We start from the raw sequence: 24,026 nt of genomic DNA, 5'->3' as shown, positions 1-24,026 counted from the left end.
GCATTGCTGCCTCCCGGTCCGCCCCTGCCATTGTACCTCCACTGCGGCCTTTTGTTGTGTGATGTTATTGTTTGGGGTAGTTAGAAGCCTATGAACAACATCAAGCCTCCCTCTCTTTCTCTTCTACACGTCTTCCTCTCCCGCCTTGCTTCTCCACCCCTACAAGTCTTTATTCTTGCTAACCTCTTTTCGCTGATGTACAGGAGGCTCTTCGGAACATCATTAATCAGTGATGACCTGTTAAATAACCGAGTTTGTTGATATGAGGTTTTATTTCTCTCTGTGGACCACGTTTTTTTCTTCCCCTTTCCGCCCCGTCTTAAGACCTCGCTAACTCTGTCAAATGTCGTGGTGTGGAACCCAGTTGTCTAATGATTAAGTGGAGTGATCTCCAACCTGCCCCAGCCTGGGAGCACTAGGGATCAGATTTCAGCCCTTCAACCTGCAGTGCAGGCCTAATTAAAATGAATTTTCTCCAGGCGACCACTTTGCCCACAGGGCAGGAATCCAGCTATATACGGAATCCACTCTTAAGGTATTGCATTAAATTTATTGTGGGGAGACACCGGAGAACATTGTGGTTTATATATCTCTTGCTTTCCTTTTTTTTTTTTTTTCCCCCCTCTCTGCTTTCCTTCGCACTCTTTTCCACCTTTTTATTGTGATCATCACTCTGGAATCCAAGCTTGCTTTGGCAAAGATTGCCCAATGAAAACGAATGGCGCTTTTATGGGACTCTGCCCGTTTACTACTTCCTGGGCCTAGTTTATCGCAGAGGGAGAGGCTGAGGGTGAAAGAAAAAAAGGATGAAAAAAATTGAATAGCAGGAAGGTAGAAGCAAGAGAGAGGTTGCTTATTCCAACCATGGATCTCATTAACATACATCAGTGTGTATTTCACAACTTCAAGCAGAAAGGCACTAAGCCCACCCAAGGGCAACGCAGGCAAGGCTGACAGGGCCAGGGAAAGCAAGCCGTTAACATGTTGGCGGCTTAACAAATAATATCTGCTCCCAAGTACCTTGGTGAAAAATTTAAAACCCCACTTCCTAACTCCATTTGACTGTGTTTATGACGATGACAGTAAACGACTTGTGTGGAAAAAAACAGTGCCAGCTGCTCAAATATCACATATTTAACGCCACCGTCACTGTACGCATGTTTCCCAAATGAACTCAGCTTGAAGGATGGCGTGCCGTATGCGATTTCGCCGTCATTCTTGTCTCGTGTCAATTGAGGCGCGGGTGAGATATAGGAGAAGCTCCAAAGTGCCACGCACACTGTCAGCGTCGCCGTGTGCATCCCCCAAGATAAATTCACAGGCCTGTTTCCTGCTTTGATTACAAATGACATCCGTATGTGTTCTCCCTGATTTCTGCTCCTCACAGAAGAAGCCAATCAAGAAGACAAATAGCTGTGGCCCCAGCATGAGCGGCAGAAGTGAACCGCCTCGGCAGGCAGGCAAACAGAGGCTGCAGCCTTCAATGGAGAACCTCTCCACAGAGGAGATGGAGGAGTTTACGTTTTCTCTACAGTAAGTCTCAAATCTTACTGTTTTCTGCCATTATGATCAGACATTTTTGATGTAAAAACAAAAAAAACCCCATCAAAACCAGACTTCAATAATTCAATTTACCCCAAACATCTTATTGGAAGTCAAACACAGTCCCATCTAATGCCAATTAACTATGGAGCAAAACTGGTCTCATAACTTGTAAAATATCTCATGATTAACTTTGGGCTCCTTCAGATGCATGTTCAAATCTACATGTAGATCTATCTATCTATCTATCTATCTATCTATCTATCTATCTATCTATCTATCTATCTATCTATCTATCTATCTATCTATCTATCTATCTATCTATCTATCTATCTATCTATCTATCCATCCATCTATCCATCCATCCATCCATCCATCCATCCATCCATCCATCCATCCATCCATCCATCCATCCATCCATCCATCTATCTATCTATCTATCTATCTATCTATCTATCCATCTATCTATCTATCTATCTACACTCAAAATCCATGACTCAGTTTTCCTCCAGCACTTGAACACACCACGTATTTATGAGTTTGTGGACGTGCGTGGGGTCTGGGGGCGTGAAAGGAGTCTGAAAATCCCACATGCACACAAGCTGATCAGTGCACAAATGTAATCTGATATGTCCACGTCAGGCCACAATTTGTGTGCGCAGGAAGCTTTTTGAGCACATAAATGAACACATCTGAGAGGCTGAGGTTAATGGTTGTGCAGTTGGTAATGTGTGCACACGTAGATGATGATAGTTTGCGGATTTGAACATGCATTTGCAAGTACCTTGTAGTTACTTTATTGTAAAGTGTGCATTACACATTTGTAAACGTTATGAGTCTATATTGTCTTTATACTTGTGAACATTAACAAAGAAGTAAAGTGACTTCCAGAACTTCACGGCTTCGTCCATCCTGAAAAAGGAAACTGGAAGAACTTTTATCATATCTCCATTTTTTCCCAGAAATGACTTCATGTGGATTTTAATGTCAGTTCCAGTCAACATTTCACTGTGTACCTCACAGCTTCAAGGAAAATATAACCACAAACTATGGTTTGTATTAACATTGCAGATGAGGGCAAAGCAAACACTGCTCAGCCTTCAACCATTGTGCCACTGTGTTAGCTGTTTCTCTACTCTAGTTCGGAAGGAATTAGTTTTCGTCGTTATTGTGGCTCACAGCATTTTATTTTAATGAAAAAAAAAATCTGGGCATATGAAAAACAAGCGGAGAAGGAAGTAAAGAATTTCAAAAAACCTCAAATGTGTTAAAAAGCAACAAGGTGCGGCACCGCATGCCCGTGGAGTTTCAAATCAGGCCGAAAGCAAAATGACTTATTTCAATAAGGAAAAAAAAAAAAAAAGTCACAGGTATTTGTTTTTGTTTGAAAGTCAACTAAATTAAGGGGAGGAGATTAACAGACACACTGCTACACTGGGAAGACGGGGGGTTAATCAGAGTGAAGGAGTCTGTATATGCAAGAGAGAGACATAAAGCGACTTCTCCCTGGAGATTTAAAAGTACCCATGTTTCCTCATTTCTGGGAGTTGGTAATTTATAGCTGCTGGTCACATATTAAAGAGATCAGAGACTACTCCCTGACATCTTCTGAACATACTTCTGAATTTAAGTGATTACCAGCGTATCCCGCCAACAAATGACAACACAGGGAGTATCTTGCGGGAGAGCACATACAAAAACTAACACAGAGCCCGAGCAGACTCCACACAAAGGGGACACAACTGAATGGTTTTCACGATTATGCACAGTGCCGCTTTTTTTTTTTTTTTTACCTCTGAGCTGCTGCCGTGTTCAGGAAGATGAGACACTGCTGTCAGTTATAGGTACAGATTGTAGGGTGTTTAGTCGGAGCTTTGACTTTTCCCTGATGCCCTGTGAAGGTGCTGCTGCTATTGATTTTATCTGTACAAACACACACATTACAGTACAGTACAGTAATATATATATGCACACACACACACACACACACACACACACATATACATATATATATATATATATATATATATATATATATATCTATATATACATAAATGTAATGTATGTATGTGTTTATTTGCCCAGCATTTATGCCTGTATTACTGTGTGTAGAATTTGTATACAAATTCCACACACGCACATGTCTCTGCGTGTTCATGTATTTTGAAGGCAAAGAGGATTCATACTGCAGTGATTGAGGGATATTACTGCCATCTATTGAGCCGCAAGAGACTTGGCTCATTGAGATTGTTATAGGGCGCCCTGACAGAAATGTGCAAATCAGATGCTCATGCATTATTAAGCAAACACACAAACACAGGAAGACCCTGCTCAGATAGCCTGAGAATCACACAAACGCTTTAACACAATACATTCATTTAAAAGTCACAATCTGGAGTGCTTTATTTATCGAGTAATATAAATGTGCAGGGATTAATAAGAATGAAGTGTGTTCATGTCTCACAGAGCTCTATATTAAATGTGGTGTCTTCACATCGATATTTTGTATTTATGCAAGTATGTCTTTAAATATATTATATATTCACATTGTATTAAAGACAAAATATTAGTGCAGATAAGACAAAAAACTGTTTATATGACACTAACAACACACAAAGATGCATCATAGTTGTTTTCATTTTATATGACAGACTAATTATTGACAGAAGTACTCAGAAATGCATCTCACAGTCTTTTCACATGCTTCTGCACATGTAAAGTCAACTTCTAAGTCAGTTTTGGGTGAACTATGATCCTTTTTATTGTTTTATTTCAATGTGCACATGTATGAAAGGCTTCTGCCTTCTGCAGATCATACAGCTTATTTGTTGATGTGTAGCTTTAGTCACAAAATATGGACTGAGTACAATCAAAGCATCTAATTCAACACAATTGCAATACAATCAGATGGATTTGGAGAATTAGGATGAACATAAACATACTAAAACTGAATTAGTTTTGCATTTTAGAGGACACTTTGGAAGGGTATTTAATCTAATAATACTATTTTCTTCAGGTAAGAAAACAAACAACAAAAACTTTCATTTTTATGCATCTGTGGTTATTGCCAGTGAGTGCATGGTGTCTCGGCAATGTCACCCAAGTAGTTTTTTCTACTCTCATTTGAGGAGAGAAACCTGTTTTAATCAAAGTCATTCTCACATAGCAATTAGATCTAATTAGTCCAATTATCAAGATTCTAATTACATTAAAATATACCCCCTAAATCTCATATCAATTATATTATGTGTGACTTGTCCTGGTCTGGAGATATGCAAAGACACAGTGTGAAGACAAATGCAAAAAGAAAATACATCCTCATCCTCTGGAGTACACATGGCAGCAGACACCATCTGTCCCAAAAGCTTTTTATTATAAAACTGTACGGCCAAGTGGGGATAAAGAGTCACCTAACCTTTATTCAACTGTCCATATTTTGAACAATTTTGTCTGATTTTTAAAGCAATAATTACCTACATCCTTGTTTTCTGTCTCAGGTGGATTAGTGGTGAAAAAAAAAAAAAAAAAAAAATAGGATTTACCGTCATGTATCGTTTCCATACATTATTATCAACATTTAAATCAGGCTTTAGAAGCTTAAAACAACTTGTATTTAAGTCAGGCTCAACTTTCAGAAACACATTTTCATTTTGTTGTGGGCAACATGCACAAACACACACGCTCACAGACCTGCACAGTACATTGCCATCGTGGTTCAGCATGACACTGTAGGTGCACCCGCAAAATATACACTCGCACATACACATGCACAGCTTGTTCTTGCTGTGGAGTCACAGGGAACACACTGACCTAATTTCCCCCAGTTAGCTCGCCTCGTTGGGGACCAATGTTCCTCTCCACTCGTTTCCCCCAACCGAGCCTATCAGAGCACTCCCTCAGTGTGTGTCTCGGGTCTCTATCATTCTGTGCCCTCCATCTGTTTGAGTCTGTATCCACGCTCTAAGATTAGCAGTAAAGTGAGCAGTTATTCTATTCAGAGCTACTCATCTTTTCCTTTCCACTGTGCTAATTGCAAAGCATTGTGCATAAAGCGTTAATAACATTCATAGCGTGGTATCAATGATTTGCTGAGAGGAGCCAAGGTCTCATGAAGTAAAAGTGAGATTAGCCAGCGGTAACATACAGAAAAAGAGAGCAAACCACCTGAAATAACAACTAGTTGTAGGCTGTCAATCCAATGTATACTGCTGCCCTGAATCACAACTCAAGTGCAAGGGTCAATCAATTCTGATGTAACGTTGGTAGGGGAGGTGGGTGGAGATGGCAGTGCTGGTCACCCTTGAGCCTCCACTGCTTTTCAGGGCTCTTTTCTGGGCTGAGAGGGCAGGAATACATCTGCTGTGTGCGCGCACAAGCGCTTGTGTGCATGTGCGAGAGAGATGCCCCTGGCTACCTCAGCTCCGGGTGCACATGTCAGGGTTTTTTGTGGCCAGACACACTCTGGGTCACTTCAGATCTCACACACACGCACACATACAAAATCAACGCGCTGCTTGCTTTATGGAAATCAGAACTGTCAGTTCTCTGACAAGCTAACTCTGCAATATGATTGGTTAATCTGCAGTGATGCGGGTGTCAATGAGAGTGAGCGCTAGTCCCATTGTTGGTCTGGGTCAAATGAGTGTGTTTTCCACTGACACATAAGAAAGAGGGGGAGGTGTCAGATAAAAAAAAGTGGCAGGGAAGATATGTGAGAGCATATGAGTGATTACATGTTATTTGTGCATGAGAATTTCAGTGTGTGAATAAGATTCTAAAAGCCAGAGGTGACCCTTCTCCTGTGTTCTTTTTTTTAATGTTCTGTAATCATTTGTTCCCATGTAGGCTACAATATAAACATTTAATAGAAAAATGCCATAAATCAATAAACAACCTTCCAAGAATTCAAAGGATGGCGAATTCACTACAACATAAACATGCTCTGTGCTTTGTGTAAATAAATGTAAACTTGTAGGAAAACATCCCCGACATGTAGCTTTGATGATACGACTGATAAGTTCTAGATTTCAATAAAATCAGAATTTTATGTTGATAGCATTTGTGTAAATATGAGAACAATGTCATTAGCTTAGTTTCTGTTTTTTTAAAAGCTAAAGTAAAGTATTTCTTGACTAGTAAAAATGCTCTGACTCCTTAGACTTAGTCTAGAGACCCTTAAAAACATAGTCTTGTAAAATTCACACACTGGCTGACCATTTTTCCCAGCTTAAATTCATGTTCCAGTTAAGTTTTGAGCTCTTTAACTAATACTGCAAGAATAATAAACAAATGTATGACTAGGCCAAATTACAGACCTTTTTTGTAATTTTTAAAGGAACGATGAAAGTGAGCTTAATGGCGACATTTAGTAGCATATTTAGCAGCAAGTGATTGTGAATTTAAAAAGTGAAAAAAAAAAAAAGTCTGAAACTAGTTGCATAGGTGGATTAATATTTACATCCACCTCAAAGGGGAAAATAATTGATAAACTTGCAAGTTGAAATCATCATTGTGACATAGAGCAAGATGTAGCAAGATACTGAACATCTACATCATGACAAAGTAAAATAGCAAAATACAGACATATCAAATGTCTCTGTCATTAAGCTCCAACTGGTACATCAAACCATAACATATCCAGCTGTAGTGAGACATCATGAGAATGTTTTTGAGACCTAGCAATGTCATAGCAAAGCTGCATGTAGCTAGAGGTGTCATAGCATAGCTGCATGTAGCTAGCAATGTCATAGCATAGCTACATGTAGCTAGTGATGTCATAGCTTAGCTACATGTAGCTAGCAATGTCATAGCATAGCTACATGTAGCTAGTGATGTCAAAGCTTAGCTACATGTAGCTAGCAATGTCCTAGCATAGCTACATATAGCTAGTAATGTCAAAGCTTAGCTACATGTAGCTAGCGATGTCAGCATAGCTACTTGTTACTAGTGTTAGCAAAGCATTCAAGGTCTACATTGAAAGTTGCATGATCCAACAAGACATTACAAGATTTAAGAATGACAATAAAACATGTCGTAAAAAAATGAGGTGTAACAAGATATAACAATATCTCAAATGTCTGCCATAATTTAGCCAGGGATCATATAAATAAGTCATAATTCAATTTCATGATGTAGAGAGAAGTAGCTGTGTCTCAACCTAGCTAGCTGTCAACAGTGTTAGCTAAACATCCATAAACATTCAACAGCAAAACATGTAACATTAATTTTGCGTGACAAAGTAAGGGTTTGTGAGATAAAAGCCATTGAATGTCTAGATCATCATGTAAAGATTTTATGATATTTTGTAGTTTTTCTTGAGTGAGGAGTGAAAAAAAACCTCTCATTATATTGTCTGTTTCTTCTGAAACTTCAGCATCTGTATAGCAAACAGACACAATGAACACCTTCTGGTATATGTTTGGTTGGAATAAGTCAACAGTGAATTTCTGTGATTGTAACATAGCTTTTAGAAAATAACAGAACAGTTTAAATGTTTCTTGAGCAACTCTATTATTTTCTGGGAAATATAATTTTTTTAAACTTTTCCTTCTTTCTTTGTTCTCTTTTACTTTAATTTCTCTTTGCATAAGCTTACATATTAGGTTTCTAATTCATAATTATGTCCTTTCTGCCTGTCTCTTCCTCCTGTTAATTCTGTTTTTTATCTCACTTTCTCTGCTTCTAATTTTCTCCATCTTTCTCTCTCCACCCTGTCACTATCTCTCTGGTGACAATGTCCTGCAGTTATGAGGCAAGGTCAGAGAAGTGAAATCCATTTAAATACTGATGCAACTCTCTGGAGGCCCATACTCAGCCTCCACAGCACCCCTCCCTGTACACCTCACCCAAATTGACAAATGGATAGATCTCTGTAGAACATTCATTATTTGTCATGTATTAATCATTTAATGTATTACACATCTACTAGAATCACAGCTCGTGCATTTTTTCTCAGCGCTTCCAAAAAAAAAGAAAACGAACAGATTATAGAGAGAAAAGCAGCCTGTTGTTGGTAGTTGTAGTAGCTGTTCGTGTAATAAGTTTCTTGGGAAGTCCCAATGTGTTTGTTGATACCAGGTGCATCTGCATTGATATTTCCACCCTTGTTTATGGCACACCAAGGGATCTGCCATTTCCATGGTTTAATTCCCTCTCATGCTAAGTCAGGAGCTCCATAAAAACACCACATGTTGCTCAGCATTGAAACAGCTACCTCATGCACAGATCTAAACTATTCCAAGGTGTGTGAGCAGCCCAAAAACATGTTTTTGAGGGAGTTTGTAAAGGAAAAGTCACATACGTTAACATTAGCAATATCAGTGGTAAGATATGAGAAGATTTGCTTTCATATACTTACCTACAGAACAATATCTCCTTTGTAAATAACCTTAATCTGTCAAATATGGATCCTAAATGTTTATATTTAAGTTCTCATGCTTTAAATTCAAATCAGAGTGGAAACCAATGACAACCAAGCCCCCAATCAAATGTTTATCATTTGATACATCTTGAAAGATTAAGCTGGTTTATTCCAGTTCCTACATTTTTGTGGCTTCATGTAAATGTTCCCCATCCGTACAAGGTCCTGACAATTTTGTACAAGGTATGTACACAAAGGAAGTTAATAATGAAATAACGCTCAAAGTGATTCAAAGTGAGTAATCAAAGTGAGTGAAAAGCTCACCTTAAAAAATGTTACGTCATGCACAAATTCTGGGATTAACATGTTCTGAAAATATAAAATCAAATTATTTGGTCATTCTTAATCATGTTATGCACACTCACTAAAGTTAATGCTGAATTTTATGATGCAGAATTATGCAAGATTATGCAAGGTTATGCTACCCCCATAGACACAAAAAGTGACCACTGGTATACAAATATTCTTTTATGCTACATGATTTATTTTATAAAGGCAACAAGCAGCAAGGTTTTGCAGCAGCAGTCAAAGACAGCGCACATCCTTTACCGAACTTGCTGGAAATAGTTTATTTGTCAATATTCAGGTTACTAAATTTAAGTGGCTCAATGCAGGCCGAACTGCCTCAGAATGTAATCTGTAAAACTGGATTTAGCTTGTGGTTGGATAACCCAAGAGGTGTATGTACGACATGTCTTTAGTCTTGCCTCTAACAGCTGTTGGTCTTGTTTTCTTTACCGAATCCAACATTTTACAATCAAATTTAAACATAATGATAATGCAGCATTTGTTTTTAAGGTGCAACTATCTTTTTAACTACACTGAAAGGCTAAAAACACACACACACACTCACAGGACAGAAGACACACACTTCAACACATGCACATTATCAGCATTCCTAAAATATGAAATGTAAACAAAGTTGTATCTTCAGACCTATCTTTTGACACCTCAGATAATCACTCTTTCGTAATCACCACGACACTTTTGCATCTGGGCTACTGGGAAAACAATCCTATTATCTGTTAATCGTTTAAGTCTATTTCCACACTGTATTTTGTGCTTTCTCTACTTCCCCCACAGCAAACAAAACGGGTGGGTTTAGTGTATTTATTAATAACGCCACTGGCCTAAATAAGAAAGTGACAGAAAATATCTTAATCCTCAGAAATAAAGGGATAAGTCCAACACTTTAAGTGGTCTGACACTGGAGGGTTAAGGCCCATGTAAAGTGGATCTGCGGGTTACCTATACTCGCCCTGGAGCCTTCTCACCACAACTGTGCCACTTAAAATATAACACTCTACTGTATTCTGTCCCACCCTCACCGTTCCAGCTCTCATTACTCATGCCATACGAAAGGTTTAATGCTTGTCTATACTCGCCTTTTACTTTGTGCTCTTTAAGAGCGCAGTTCCCAATTGTTGTCATGCCATACAACATTAAGGGACACAGCCTGGGAACACCCGTCCAAGAGATGGTTTTTTTTTACCCCAGAAACTGACAGATGCACGCTAGTTAAATCTGATTTACAGGTTTTGGCAGATCCAGGAAAGCTTTAAAGAGTGTGATGAGTCCTTTTGCGATGTGCTTTGATGACATGGGAATGTACAACAAACATATCAAAACTGAGATAATAAGGGAACAGCTTCTGGCCTGGATTTCAAGCAGCTACAATTAAAATATAGCATTATGTGCCAGCGCACGCCTGTTGGAATGGTTAGCTTCATCACTGGGCCCGCTATGCCACATGCTATCAGCCGTTCAGGGGACAAGCTGTGATATTGGAATGAAAAAATCCCACACCTCCACCCCCTCCCTGCCTTTCCCTCTTCTTCAGTATCGTACTTTTGTAATTGCGGCCGCCATAATGAAATCATTTCAGCAGAGATAACAAATTTCACATCGCGTTACCAGCTTCCTTTGGAAGAGGCCACCACATGAAGGCGTCTAAAAATATTCCTCTTTCATGCATCATCAATATCTTCATTATATGAAAGATGGACGTCAGGTTGGATTTGCTGTTTCCTTTCAATGCCAGTTGACAGGGTAGCATCTTGCCTGTGTCTGTGACACGCTGTTTTTTTTGTCTACTCTGTAATTCCACTTTTGCAGACGTGCGGAAAGCTGTTTTACACCATGCACGTGGTAAAACAAGGCACCATAATGCTGGGAACCAAATGGAAGTGCCCTTGTCAAATCATAACAGGGAAGAAGGGACACGCATTTGCTCATTTATTGTCCTCTCTGTTTTGAATGAAAATCTCATGTAAACACACACTTTACATGAACTTTACATATTTCCCAGTATCAATTTCAATATCATATACTTTTATTTCTTTAAAAAAAATAAACACTATGTGCTTCTTTGTGATATTATTGGCAGAATTATTAGCTGATCTCTTCCAGGAAGGATAAATATTACATTTACACAAAAATATAGAGTGAAAATCCTGGAGTTTGAATTCTCAGCTACGAAGCTGCACATAACCGGTTTTTATGACACGTGTTTATCTTTTCTGCTTGAGCTTGTCAGCCAAGCTATGAATATTTATCAGTCCAAACGGCTGACTAAGCATTTTCTGAATGAGCTTCGGATTCTCCCACATGGACGGCGCACCATGCTGCGGCGGTCGCCGGCGTGCTCTGAGGAACTTCAGCTTCAAGTGATTTTACACTTCAGAAAGTGTGCACGCCCAACAGAAATGGCACCTTTCTCTTTCCTTCACACTCATTCACACTTTAGTAACAATAGAAGCAGGAAATAGGGTGCAGCGCCTCATTTTGATTCAAGTCAGGCCTAATTATTTGGTAATGGAGGGGGTAAGGGGGGGAGAGTGATACAATTGATTCTGTTTTTTGGTCTTTAGGCATTGTACCATTTTCCCAAGATACACACTACAAAGTGAATTCCAACTGTGCTCTGGGAGACAGTGGTGAAACACGGGGATGTCCACAGGCAAAGGCCTCAAGTCACATTCTGTGATGCTAACCGTAGATGTACGGTGAATACACCCCTCCTGCCTTATTCTAATTACAGCCAGTCAGGCGATGTGGCGATGAGGATCATCCGTGTCTCGTTCTGTCGCTATGATCAAGGTCTTTGCAGGTTGTGACTGTGCACGTTATTTTACTTAACTCACAAGCATGTAATTGTGTAGGTTTTAGTACATAAATTTCCTTCTTTCCTTTCCTTTCCTCCTTGATTCAAACTGCTCCATCTGTGCCCTCTGAATGAAAGGGAATAGTTGAGCAGGCCTGACAAAGGGCGGCACAAAGGAGGCAGAGGTGCTGAGGGAAGCTGAGCACCGCTGGAAGGGATTCCTATCTGTTTGTGTCTGTGTGTGTGCAAGTGTGTGTGTGTGTGCATGAAAGAGAGAAAGAGAGAGAGGGAGGGAATGAGGAGTTGTGTACATGCCAGAATGTGTGTCAGTTTGAATATTATATTTCCCTACGTTCAGTGCATCTGGTAATGGCAAAGAATGCATTTGAATATTTGATGCTTTGCAAAGACAAGCATGTATTTGCATTGTTGTTTTGCAAATTGAGCTAATAAACAAAAATATGACACGGATTAAAAACAGTTTTAAAAAAAATCTGATGAAGAAACTGAAGGAAACGTGCACTTTTCTGCTCACTGTATGTTGTGGTTTATTGTTTATGAACTCTTTTTTTTCCCTTCTTTTCTTTGTTACTGAAAATGAAATATGAAAGAAAAGTTTATTTTAAGTTAGATTATTTAATTTAAAAGGAAAAAAAGAGTGTGTTTAGGATGATAACTGCTGTTTGAAACAGGTCAACACTGACTGGACCCACCTCTCGTCCCCCATGCCTTTCTGACCGAGCCCGGCTGGCCCTCTGCATGCTGCCGTCCGAGCTGGGCCTGCCGTTGCTGCGGCAACAACAACAACAACAACCACCACGTCGTGGCTGGCATGGCTCCGTTCGGCAGCTCGGCCTCATTATGCTGCTGCTAGCTTTGATGTGGTTTGTGAGGCTTTACCTGCATTACTGCAGCCAGTGGCTCTACCTCCAGGCCATAGCAGTTCCTGTCAACAAGTGAGTTTGCTTCCTTTGATATTGCTCTGCGCGCACACACACACACACACACATGCAAACACACACATGCACACACACAGAGAAGAAGAACATTTGGGTACACATACATGAGCACCCACAGTGCTGCTGAAATCCATTAACAAAATGGAGTGGTGATACAGTACATACAGAAGATTAGCGTAGCATATTGGCAAATTGCAAATTCACACGTGCACACAAACACATTAAGACTTGCATGTAAGCTCAGAAACACACACGTGCATAGAATGATCGTTGCGAAATAGGATGTGGAGTGGATAACGAGCAGAGGGGAGAATGAAAATGTGCCATGTCTGAGTGTGTGTGCTGCCAAACATGCAAGCTGGATACACCCAAATCATCTGTTTGGAATCCCCCCATTAACATTTTAACAAGACTCTCTCAATATCCACAAACCATTGCTGGGGGAGTTTACTCACCACACGGCTTTAAGTCCCGAAAGGCTACATTATTTGGAAGGAATTTATTGTTATTATTTGGTACACAGCATTGATAATAAACAGCAATAAGACACCACAGAACTGTTAAATCACATTGCAATAGCATATGGTGCTGATTTAATTCATCACAATAAAAAGGGCTGGCTGCAAACAGGCATACGAGGAGGGTTTTATTACAATAACATGGGGGTGCAAACATCATGTGTTAAATCATGGAAAGTGATTGAGGAAAGCAGAGAGGAAAAATAAGAGGACAAATAGGAAAGAAAAAAAGAGAAGAAGAATGGACTGAGGGGGCAGATAGGAGGTGGAAAAAAATGTGAAAACAGAGGGGGTCAACGTCGGATGACAACTTCCACATGTCCGAATCTGCTGCTCTCCCTCCGAGCATTTCTCTCTCCATGCAGTGGTCAGAGCTGCTGGTGTCCAACAAGAGACCGGGTGACAGTTAGAGCAGTTAGCGCGGTGACAGGCGACCATCCCTTCTCCCCTTCTCCCCTTCGTCTCCTGCCGCCCTTTTCCTTCCTTTCTGATCTGTTTGCTTCCTCCTTCCCAACACAGTAATGTTGCAACACAATGAACCCCTTTGTCTTTCTTTCATATTCTTTAATACGTAGAAATTAATAAACTTACATGTAAAACTTGACGATGTGTTAAATCAAACAAAGTTAATCAAATTAAAATATGTTTAAAGGTGGAGTATGTAAGATTTTCAATATTTTCTAAATAAATTAACTAATAAATAACTATAATCATAATTAGATATTTTTTTGAACATGTAGGTTCCAGTCTGTCCATATTTGATGTGTTATTAAATTACAAGATTAATTGATGACAAATTACAAAAAGCTTTTTTTTTTTTTTTTTTTTTTTTTTTACTGGTAGGCAAATATTTAAGAAGGGTCTTTGTCATTAACTAAACTTGTAATTTAATAACACATCAAATATGGACAGACTGGAACCTAAATGTTCAAAAACCTATCTAATTATGATTGTAGTTATTTTAAAAGTTAATTTATTTTGAAAATATTGAAAATCTTACATACTCCACCTTTAACCCTCTGGGGACGCTGGCATCGTCGGCGATGCCAGGGACCATGTTGTGTTTCATCGAGCATAGCTTTCGAACCATAAAAGATAGAAACTTACTTTTTTCCCCCTCTTAATCGGGAGACTCCAGGCTTTCAGACGGTAGTTCCGGCATCACTGTAGCCCATTCACAGGTGATACAGTGTTGTGTCAAAATAGGTGTTCCAATCAGAGCCTTTGTCTTTGGCGCATGACACGTGTTTGTCCAATCAGAGCCGATGATGCCTCCTTATTTTTGGAATAAAGTGTGATATTCTAATTTTCGCCTATTTTTTTAATTGTATTTTTTATTATAATGCTCTTTATTTCAAGCAAAGGAGCCTCATTTACATAGCAGTTTATGATATTTCAATTAAAAATAAAAAAAAAACAAGGTATAGAACATTATGGGGCACTGAAAGGTGGTGTTTATTAGCATTTAAACTACAAAAAAAGTCAGGAGAGGTTTATTTCTCTAAAATACCCTTGGTCCCCAGGGGGTTAAAAGAAGAAGTAAAGCTTGTATTCTCTCTGCACTGTATGTTATTTATAAATCTGGATAAATAAGTGTTCTCCACTCTTTCTGCAAGTCAGATTTAATTGTTCCACTGAGGTAGAAAATAGAATCCTAGAATTTAAAGCTTTTTTCTTTGACTCTGCTGGTCATCCGGTGAGGTAATCTGCGCTCCAAAATGACGCAAATCTGTTCGATTTGCTTCAGATAAAACAGCAATGGGCTTCAACTGTCAGATTAATGGACAGAATCCGAGAGATGTTTGACTCTCGGAGCAAATCGGATGGAAATTAATGAGAAAAAGTGGACCTTTCCTCTCCCACCACTGCTTCTACCTCCTCCTGACTGATGGGAAGATTAAGAAGCTCATGAGCCTTGCTGTAAATGGCGAGTTTGACTTACAACAGGGGGCTTTGGGAAGCTCTGCTTTGTATCCAGTGTCTGTTAACTTTAATGCAACTTCAGTGTAATTGAATTTAATTTGATCTGAATTAATACTATCAAGTCATTTAAAGCCTTCTTTAAAAACAGGAAGTGACCTGTAAGGCAAACAACAGCTAATTATAATGGTAATTGTCATGAAACTAATTAAATATGACTGAATCAACCACAAGTATTAGAACACGGTGTGTGAATTGCTGGAACCAGTTGCCCCAGAGCGGCAAAGCATCACAAACATAAATATGGTACGCACATATTGACACTTTCCTCCCTTTCTCCCTCTCTCTCCAGATTCCGCTTCCACGCACACACAGTGGACCTCGTCTACCAGAGTTCTCTGCTCCACACCCGGGAGGAGCTGGCAATGGTGGTGGTGGGTCCCCTGACCTTGAACGCAGTAACGTTCCTGCTGGTTCTGATCAGATGGGGCTGTCAACTGATATTTGGCTCACTCCCTTCCTTCACGTCAAAGTTTATCATGGCTCAGGGAGTGTGGACAGTCCTCGACCCCCTGGCAGTCTTTGCTGTAGACACCGTCCTCGGGGTAAGTCACTTAAAAATAACTTGGACATTTGTGCACTTTAAATAGGAGTTCACTTTAGCTTTGCAAAGTGACTTTAGATTACTCAAAAAAGGGTGGTGGGGGTGAGAGGGGTGCGTGAGAGAAACTGCAAGGTTAAATGAGGGTCTTTTCTGGAAGTGGGTAAAAATTTCTCAGTGTGGTTGACTGAAGTCATTTGAAAAGTTTCTCAGCATCACTTGACATAAGATAATCTGAATTATATTCTAGTTAAAGAATGTCTTACTAAACATCTTTTGACTTTTTGCACAGAAAACCAAGTCTGTGAAACTTTATCCTTTGGGTCCTTTTCCTTACAGTTACAGAACACACATCTTTTCTTTTTTTTATCTTTGTATCCTCAGCGTCTCGCTTACAGCCCAGACATACCAGTGGGTGATGCAGCGAAGCTGTATTGGCACTTCTATCGAGCTGACAAATCAGGTGCAGCGGGTGTGATCATCACACTGTTCCTCTATACGGTTCATTTTCTGCTTTCCATCACCATCCTCTCCATTTATTTTCTCAGGTGAGCCACACATCAAGAGGATGTCTTCAGTCAATACCCAGAAAATGCTAAATTAACTTGATATTGCAGTTGGAATATTTCTTATTTAGATTATTATCATTACTTAATATTTTAATTAAAATTAAAATTGCAACTTCGCAATTTGCCTCTCGGATATAAAAAGAGTTTTTTTTCATTCACACTTTCCTGGTCAGTTGAAATGAGGAGATGTAAAAACTTTTTTCTTTTGCCATTTTCTCAACGATATCAAGACTGAGTATGATGTATGACATGAGTGTGACATCATGTTAGTCAGCAGAAAGTCCAACAAACAGCATTAAACAGCTGCAGCTGATCCAGAACTGCACACCTAGTTTTTTTTCCTCTGGGACTTATAGATGTGGACCCATCTCATCAGTTTTAAGCCTTGTAGCTTCCAGTCAGTCAAACAAACAGTTTAAAAAACTCTAACGTTAGTATAAATCCCAGAATGCTTTGGGACCAGAATTCACCATTGATATAATCAGCTAATTTAAAGCTAGCAGAGCTCCTAGGGCCGAGGTGTCGGGTCAGCCAGACCGGACAGGAGTCCAGACTAAATATGCTGCGAACAAGAAGAAGAAAGGTGGAGGTTAAAGTTTAATTTAAAGTTTCTTATTTTATGTTTTACATGTTTTGTCACATGTTATCACATAACCTCTGTGATGCTATCATGTCAGTACAGACTGAAATGTCTGAAGTATATTTCCAACACCTATCTGAATATATTTCACAAAGAATGAAGGCAGCTCTGAGGGCAAAAGGTTGTCCAACCTGAAACAATCAAGGTGGATCTAATAAAGCGGCCGGTGAGGGAATATTCCTCTGATTTCTGAGGATCAAATCCTCTTGAACTAATAAACCTAATGAAGTGGCTGGTGAGTGTATATGAGATAACCATACACACGCTAACTAAACACAACACGTGTCCCCTCTCAGACTGAGGTAAGTCAAGCTGAGATGTTTATTTCCTGGCTTTGCATTGTGATTAAATCGCCTTAGGAGGAGGTTTGACAAAGTCTGGGTTCAAACTGATGATAATTGTTGAGGATGCTGCTCCTTGCAGTGAGACAGCAGACTGAAGCAACAGTCTGACAAATGCTGATTCCACATTTCCGGCTCCAAAGATGACTGTTGCCCTTCATCGTAAATCAAAACAGGACATTTTTGCAGAACAGAGTGAACAAAGAAGAGGGCCAGGTGATAAACTACAGCGTAAAGCAACGCAGTATTTAGTCCGAGGTGTTTTTCTCCCATTTTCACATGAGACAAAATTCCATTATTAGCTCGAAATGTAAGGAAAAACCTCATTGAATAAATCAGTTTGCGATTTTGGGGGCCAGGGAAAGGGTGCCATCTAATTTCAGTAAGCAGGAAGCTTATCAGGATCCAGCTAAATGGACAATATTAAAACAGCAGCCGCGTATAATGACTTCTGCCACTCAGCCGCCACACAGGTTTGTGTTGAATGTAGGCCACGAGGCTGAAGCAAAGCTGATCATTTTATGGGTTACAGTTTCCTATTGGCTGTAAGGAAGGGGCTCTGACACAGACCGTGACCTATTTCTAAAAAAAAAAAGCCTTGGGCTATATGTATAGATAGAATGGACTTTTATCCTTTTTAATTACATTTTAGGAAGCTTTTATTCACTTTTTTTCAAAGATACATGTTACACCATTATTCCCAGTTTAACTTCATCAACATCAAGCTGCATTGATGTGAATGAAATAGTAATATCACTGCCTTTAATCTTAACATGATTCAATAAATTATAGATTTGGGTATTTAGCAAATATCAATTGATTCAGTAAATTTTATGTCATAATCTTTCATTTCCTGCATGCTTTAATCTAAATTACACACATGCTGTGTTAAGATGTTTTCCATATGTTGACCCGTGCATGTTTCTATGGCGACCTCAGGATGAAAGGTTCTGATGTGAGCCTCATCATCCAGGTCACGCCCCACATATAAGAAGATCATACTGCAGTTCAGGACTCTTCCATTGCCAAGGAAATGATCCTTTCTGAAGCACAAAGACGATGCAAAGACAATGAATTCCTCCAAGAGAGAGAGAGAGAGGGACTGCATAAATGAATGAGAAGCAAAATTCAACTGTAGGATAAAACCGATTGCATGCTATTCCTGTGTCTGAGGTCAAGATTCTACAAACATTCCTCTCCCAAGAGCGATGGAGAATAATGCCGAGTTCAAAGCTCTGTACCAGCTTCTTGTATAAATCCTTGTCTCCTTGATGTCGGTTTTATTTGAGAGCTGATTACCCTCTGACAGGCTAGAATCTCTGTGGAAGGGCACAAGGTCTGCTGGTTTTGATGGTCAGCCAAAGCATTTGTTTACAGACATGGTGTTTCCTTTTTTAGGGGTTGGCTGCATGCAACCCTTGTGTGGCAGAAGAAAAATAACACTTTGGTAATGTGTACTGATCTTGAGGTATGAATCAATAAGCCCTCCGCTGTGAACAGCATTTTCTTGTGACTCAAGCCAGGGCTCTCCAGACACATGCACGTCTGTTGCATCTGGAGTGTTTGAAGCTCAGCGTTAACTCTGAAGAAAATCCCTGGACCGAACTCCCACACGTTAGCGGATCCACGACCACACAGACGCCAAACATGGACAGTCAGCTGTAGCCAGCCCGTCTTAACAAAGTGCTTCCCACTCACAGGCCAATTGTGTTTGATTCCTTTTGGTATTTCAATTACTTACTTCATGCTTTATAGAGCATTACCCTTCAAATACGCTTTATGTAATCAATATAAGCTGCATGAGTTTTTCTAGATGTAAGTTAGCAATGCTAAGTCAAACATGCACGCTGCACCTTGCTTTGTGGGGCATTTATGTGTTTTTCTCGATGTTTTCTACTCCTTCCAGGTTCCACAACAATGGCCGCATGCTAGATATCTTCCAACGACTTACAGCCAAGGAGAGCGTGTACTTCCTGCCCCAGGACCTTGAGCTATCCAATCAGGAACTGAGCTACATTGTCAAAAAAGCGGAGCAGTGGAGAGGCTTCAACGGGGAGAGGCGCAAGGTGAATCACTTCAAATCACTTCACAACATTTAAGATAATCGAACTGGTGATTATTTCACTAAGGATGAGCAAAAAGGTCTTTAATACTTGCTTGCTGGATTGATTGATTAATTGATTGGTCACTGGTCATTTTAAGGAGATGCTCCATCTGAGAGGATCTATAGATTGTGCTCATTTCTCATTTAATATCATTATATTTTCTTTAGTTACATTTGAGAAAGCTGAGAATTCATCTCAGAGGTCTTTAGCTTCGTTCTAATTAGTAGAAGATAATTACCAAAACAGAGACTCGACTAGCGGGCTGCCTGATTAGTCTGTGAAAACCAATTTCCGAAGATATTTCATTAAAGGGAGACTGCTCAATCACCACACACGGTGGAATGTATGTGCATGGTACAGCGGGAATTTCCTTCATGTGGACATCCTCGTGTCGGGGAAAGCAATTCCACTCTCACTGAGAGAGACCGTCACCGTTGGACAACCCAGCCGAGGTCGGCGGCGATGTCGCAGGGAAGGGCAGTGCATTAGCGCCAAGCCTACATCCGATGTTCAATCTTTGCATAGTGATTGAAAGTGTGACTCGCAGAGATAAGGGGAAATAGAATGCAGCGATCAAACTGCAGCCCCTCTTTTAATGTATTCTGTGGCGGTACGCATCACTCCATGTTCTCCTTGTTCATTAACATCAGTGCTCTTTGCTTTCGCAAGTTCATGTGATTATAAACGCAAGCAGAAACTGCGGCAGATTTTTTGGTCTCGGGGTGACAAATTAACTCGCTGTTGGGAAACGATGCATCCTTTTCCCGTAAGACTCGAGTTAAAAGTAGCTTCAGCCAGCCAGGAGATATTCTTTGAGGGGTCAAATGAGTTAAATTTAACATTTTTATTAATCAGGGAAATACGATGCCCCCGTGCAACCCGGTTCACACTCAACCTACACTTTAAAAAACCAAGTTCCTAAAGTGCAAATGGAGGCAGTTCTTATCTTTCCAATTAGAAGCACACCCCTCAGAAAAAAGTCCAAAGTAATAAGTTCTTAAGTTGGAGGGGAAGTAAGTTTTCTATAATGATGATCTGCAGAACCATAAGCTTTAGTGAGCGTCTGCAACAAACCGCACTAACTGTGATCTTAATAAAGAAATATTGAGCTGATAAAAGGAAGAAAATCATTAGTTGTGGGAGTATTTACATGTATTTTATAATATCATATCATTCCTGTAAAAACCAACAACCTGCATCATTAAATTCTTTGCATCTTACAAGAGTTTTATAACCTTTAATAAACTGTTCAGCGAAGTAAAATACAGACATTATTCCAAAGGGTTTTCTAGGAGCAAATCAAGCCTCTTTATGTGTGCAGACATAAACAAAATGAAACCAAGTAAATAAATAATAAATAAAATGCTCCATTTAGCAGTGGATTGGCTCTTCCTGTGCTACGGTCCTAAATCATCCGCACATTAGTGCAAATCTCCATACACAGCAACAATTACAGCACATTTCATATTGTACCCAATTTAGTGATATTACACTGATAAAATGCTAGTGCCTTCATATGTTCTGGGCTTGATGAAAACTTAGGGTTATTGCATTTTAACATTTCGACATTATTCAACCAGACGATTTTTCATCAAAATCAGACGGGCCTTGCCATTATTTTATAATTATTGGAACAATTTCTCCTAAGAAAAGGGTCACTTTCCTAACTCAGCCAAGACATATCCCTATTAGACTAATTTGCCTACATGCAAATTTTTGTCATTTTTCCCTCATTAACTATTTATCACAGTTGGGGGCGGGGGGGGGGGGGGGGGGGGGGGGGTGTATTCATGAAGGCGAGCAAAGAAGCAGCCCGACAGAGCTGAAACTAATATTTTGCAACTCTAATGATTTTTTGCATCCTTAATTAGATAGAATAAGGTTGATATGATTAGGTCAGGATGTAGTGTTTTTCATTAAAAATACATTTCAGAAACTGTATTCCAAATGTGCCCTTGCAATTAAATAATGAATCCAACGCATTCCTTATTATGGACCCAATTAATATTGAGGCAAGGGCGTAATTTTAATAACAGTGGGCTACGAGGCCTTCATTAGCTGACTGAGAGAAAAAGGAGGGATGAAGAGAAGGAAAACAAGGTACTCACAGGAACAGCTGCAGTCTGCAGCCAATTTTTGAAGAAAAAAAAAGTTATTGAGCAGTAACAGTGTGTAAAGGACGGAGTGTGACATTTCGGCGACACTGTGTGATCTGGGGCAAACTGGGCAGCAAATACCTCGTTTGTTTTCGACTAATGTGGTGTCAGCTACCACAAAGGTGCAACTGAAACTTTCTAAAGTTAAAGCTGCATTAATTCACCGATCAGTTTTTTTGTTTTTTTTTTCTTTCTTCACCATCCAGTAAACTTTCAACACAAGCAAGTTGAAGATCTGTCTGCGCTTGTATGTGCCTGGATGTTTTGTGTCCGAGCTGTCCACGCTGATCTTTTCACCTCTACTATCGTTTATAACGAGATAACTGGAGACCTGTGAGAGGATCTCCTCAGTTGCAGTGCATGTCAGCTTATTCGTGTTCTGATTCATGAGCATACGGCAGCCGTTGCAATGTTGTTACATCAGAACTTAGTCCTAGTGGGTCTGACCGCACCAGCCTTCAGCATCAGCTATCATTTTCATATCAGGTTCGTACCTGTAAAGTGCTGTCAGACATAGCAAAAGTTAACTAAACCACATTTGTAGTTGTTTTTGCCAGAGTCTCCAGCATCACCAGGACAACATCTGGAACATGAGACACAGACAAAGATACATATGCAAGCAGACTTACAATGTAAAACCAAAGCCAGAAATAATGTTATGACTCATATTGCGCTCCCTGATAAAATATTACGACAAGCACTTTTTGGGAACATTTTGGAGCTATATATACTCAAATCTCTATAATTTGTTCAGCACTACTTTATCAGAGCTGACATTTGCAGAATTTTATATATATATATATATATTTATACAATATATATATATATATTACATAATGTTTAAATAGAGATTCAGAGCTACAGGTACATCATTTAAAACAGATATGTATATTCATCCTGAAAGTAATTTGTGTAAGCCTGAAACTTTTTCATGTGTGCTCTGTCCACCAGTAACACATATATAATGACGCTTACACATCTTAGCAAATCTCACAGATATTCCTCCTCATGTGACACCAAAAATAATCAAATAAATCTTCTGGTTGCAGAGATATACTCCTTTCATTATGAGCTTTGAGTTTCCAGGCAAACGGCGAAAAAATAAGTCATAGGGGTTAAATAGTTCCTATAAAAATGCATTATCAGCATAAATGTAACTGATCAACCCAAACGCCTTTTTCAGTCCTGAGTTACAAAAGACTTATATCAGCCACATAAACCAGTAGGGAAGAAAACCTACAAGGCCTTTATTTGCTGATGAGAAAAGTATTTATGAAAACATCTCAAATGAGGCCTTGATATCTGCATCATGACTTGATGTGGGTTTAGAAGATGAAACATGATACTAACATCGCTAAGATCTGTGGAATATCTCCAAAATGCTTTAAATGATTTGGCTTTTCTCTGGAAAACATCAGATTTCTCCTCATGAATTACATAGTTCAGTGACTGCTGTGTGCACTTCTTAGTGTCTTTAGTGAATCACATGGCATCAAAATTAAACTTTACCACCATTTCATTTAATAGGAATACAAAAAAAAAAGCTTTCATTAAAGCAATCAAAACACTATTAGAGGTTATAGTAATCACAGGATGAAACCTGGTATCCTGGATGTGTCTGTGCTGTAACTAGGAAAAACTAGCAAAATCTGCGCGATGCTCTGTCTCCCTCCAGCTCTGAAACACTAAAATAAAATAATTCACATTCAATAACTACCCTACAAATGGCCTATTATTATCAAACTTGTAATTTTCACAAGGCAGTCGTAAAACATCATCTAATTTTTACTTCTCGCCAATTAACTTTATATCATTGATTCCTCCGTGCCATACGATCATTTAGGTTTCTCCGAGGTTCAGCCGTTACGGATGGGGTAAGGCGTCAGTGGCGGGGTTTACTGACGAAGCAGAGAGGGTGAATATGAAGAGGGACTTCTTCCCTCTCTGCTTTTTAATTTGATTTTATGATCAAGGGCCGAAAAAATAATGAGCTTCTGTAAAAACAGCATTAGCTACAAATAATCCGGATCACAGCTGAGAGAAGCTCCAGATTAAGCCAATCAGAGGCTGAATTCTTCTGGTGGGAACCTGCAGTTTAGTCAAGTGGAGGCAAATTTGCTCAAACTGATAAAATAAACAGAAAATCTTCACT

The 24,026-nt window shown here is 39.5% G+C and overlaps 1 protein-coding gene across 1 annotated transcript in view; it reads left to right on the top strand.

Annotated features, from left to right (window-relative positions):
• The window catches only part of ofcc1 (orofacial cleft 1 candidate 1), a gene marked incomplete at both ends in the record, with an annotated part of 123,175 nt that overhangs the window by 79,332 nt on the left and 19,817 nt on the right, over positions 1–24,026 (top strand). The window contains 5 exons of the mRNA XM_079259615.1: positions 1,388–1,533; positions 12,758–13,021; positions 15,815–16,067; positions 16,448–16,611; positions 19,520–19,679. Of these exons, the coding sequence (XP_079115741.1) occupies positions 1,388–1,533; positions 12,758–13,021; positions 15,815–16,067; positions 16,448–16,611; positions 19,520–19,679 (987 nt within the window). The remainder of the gene's footprint in view (positions 1–1,387; positions 1,534–12,757; positions 13,022–15,814; positions 16,068–16,447; positions 16,612–19,519; positions 19,680–24,026) is intronic.

This window comes from Telmatherina bonti (genome assembly GCF_933228915.1).
Source record: "Telmatherina bonti genome assembly, chromosome: 20".
In the NCBI taxonomy this organism is placed as follows: domain Eukaryota; kingdom Metazoa; phylum Chordata; class Actinopteri; order Atheriniformes; family Telmatherinidae; genus Telmatherina; species Telmatherina bonti.
The sequence above is the reverse complement of the archived record's forward strand: the minus strand, read 5'-3'. Positions and strand labels throughout refer to the sequence as shown.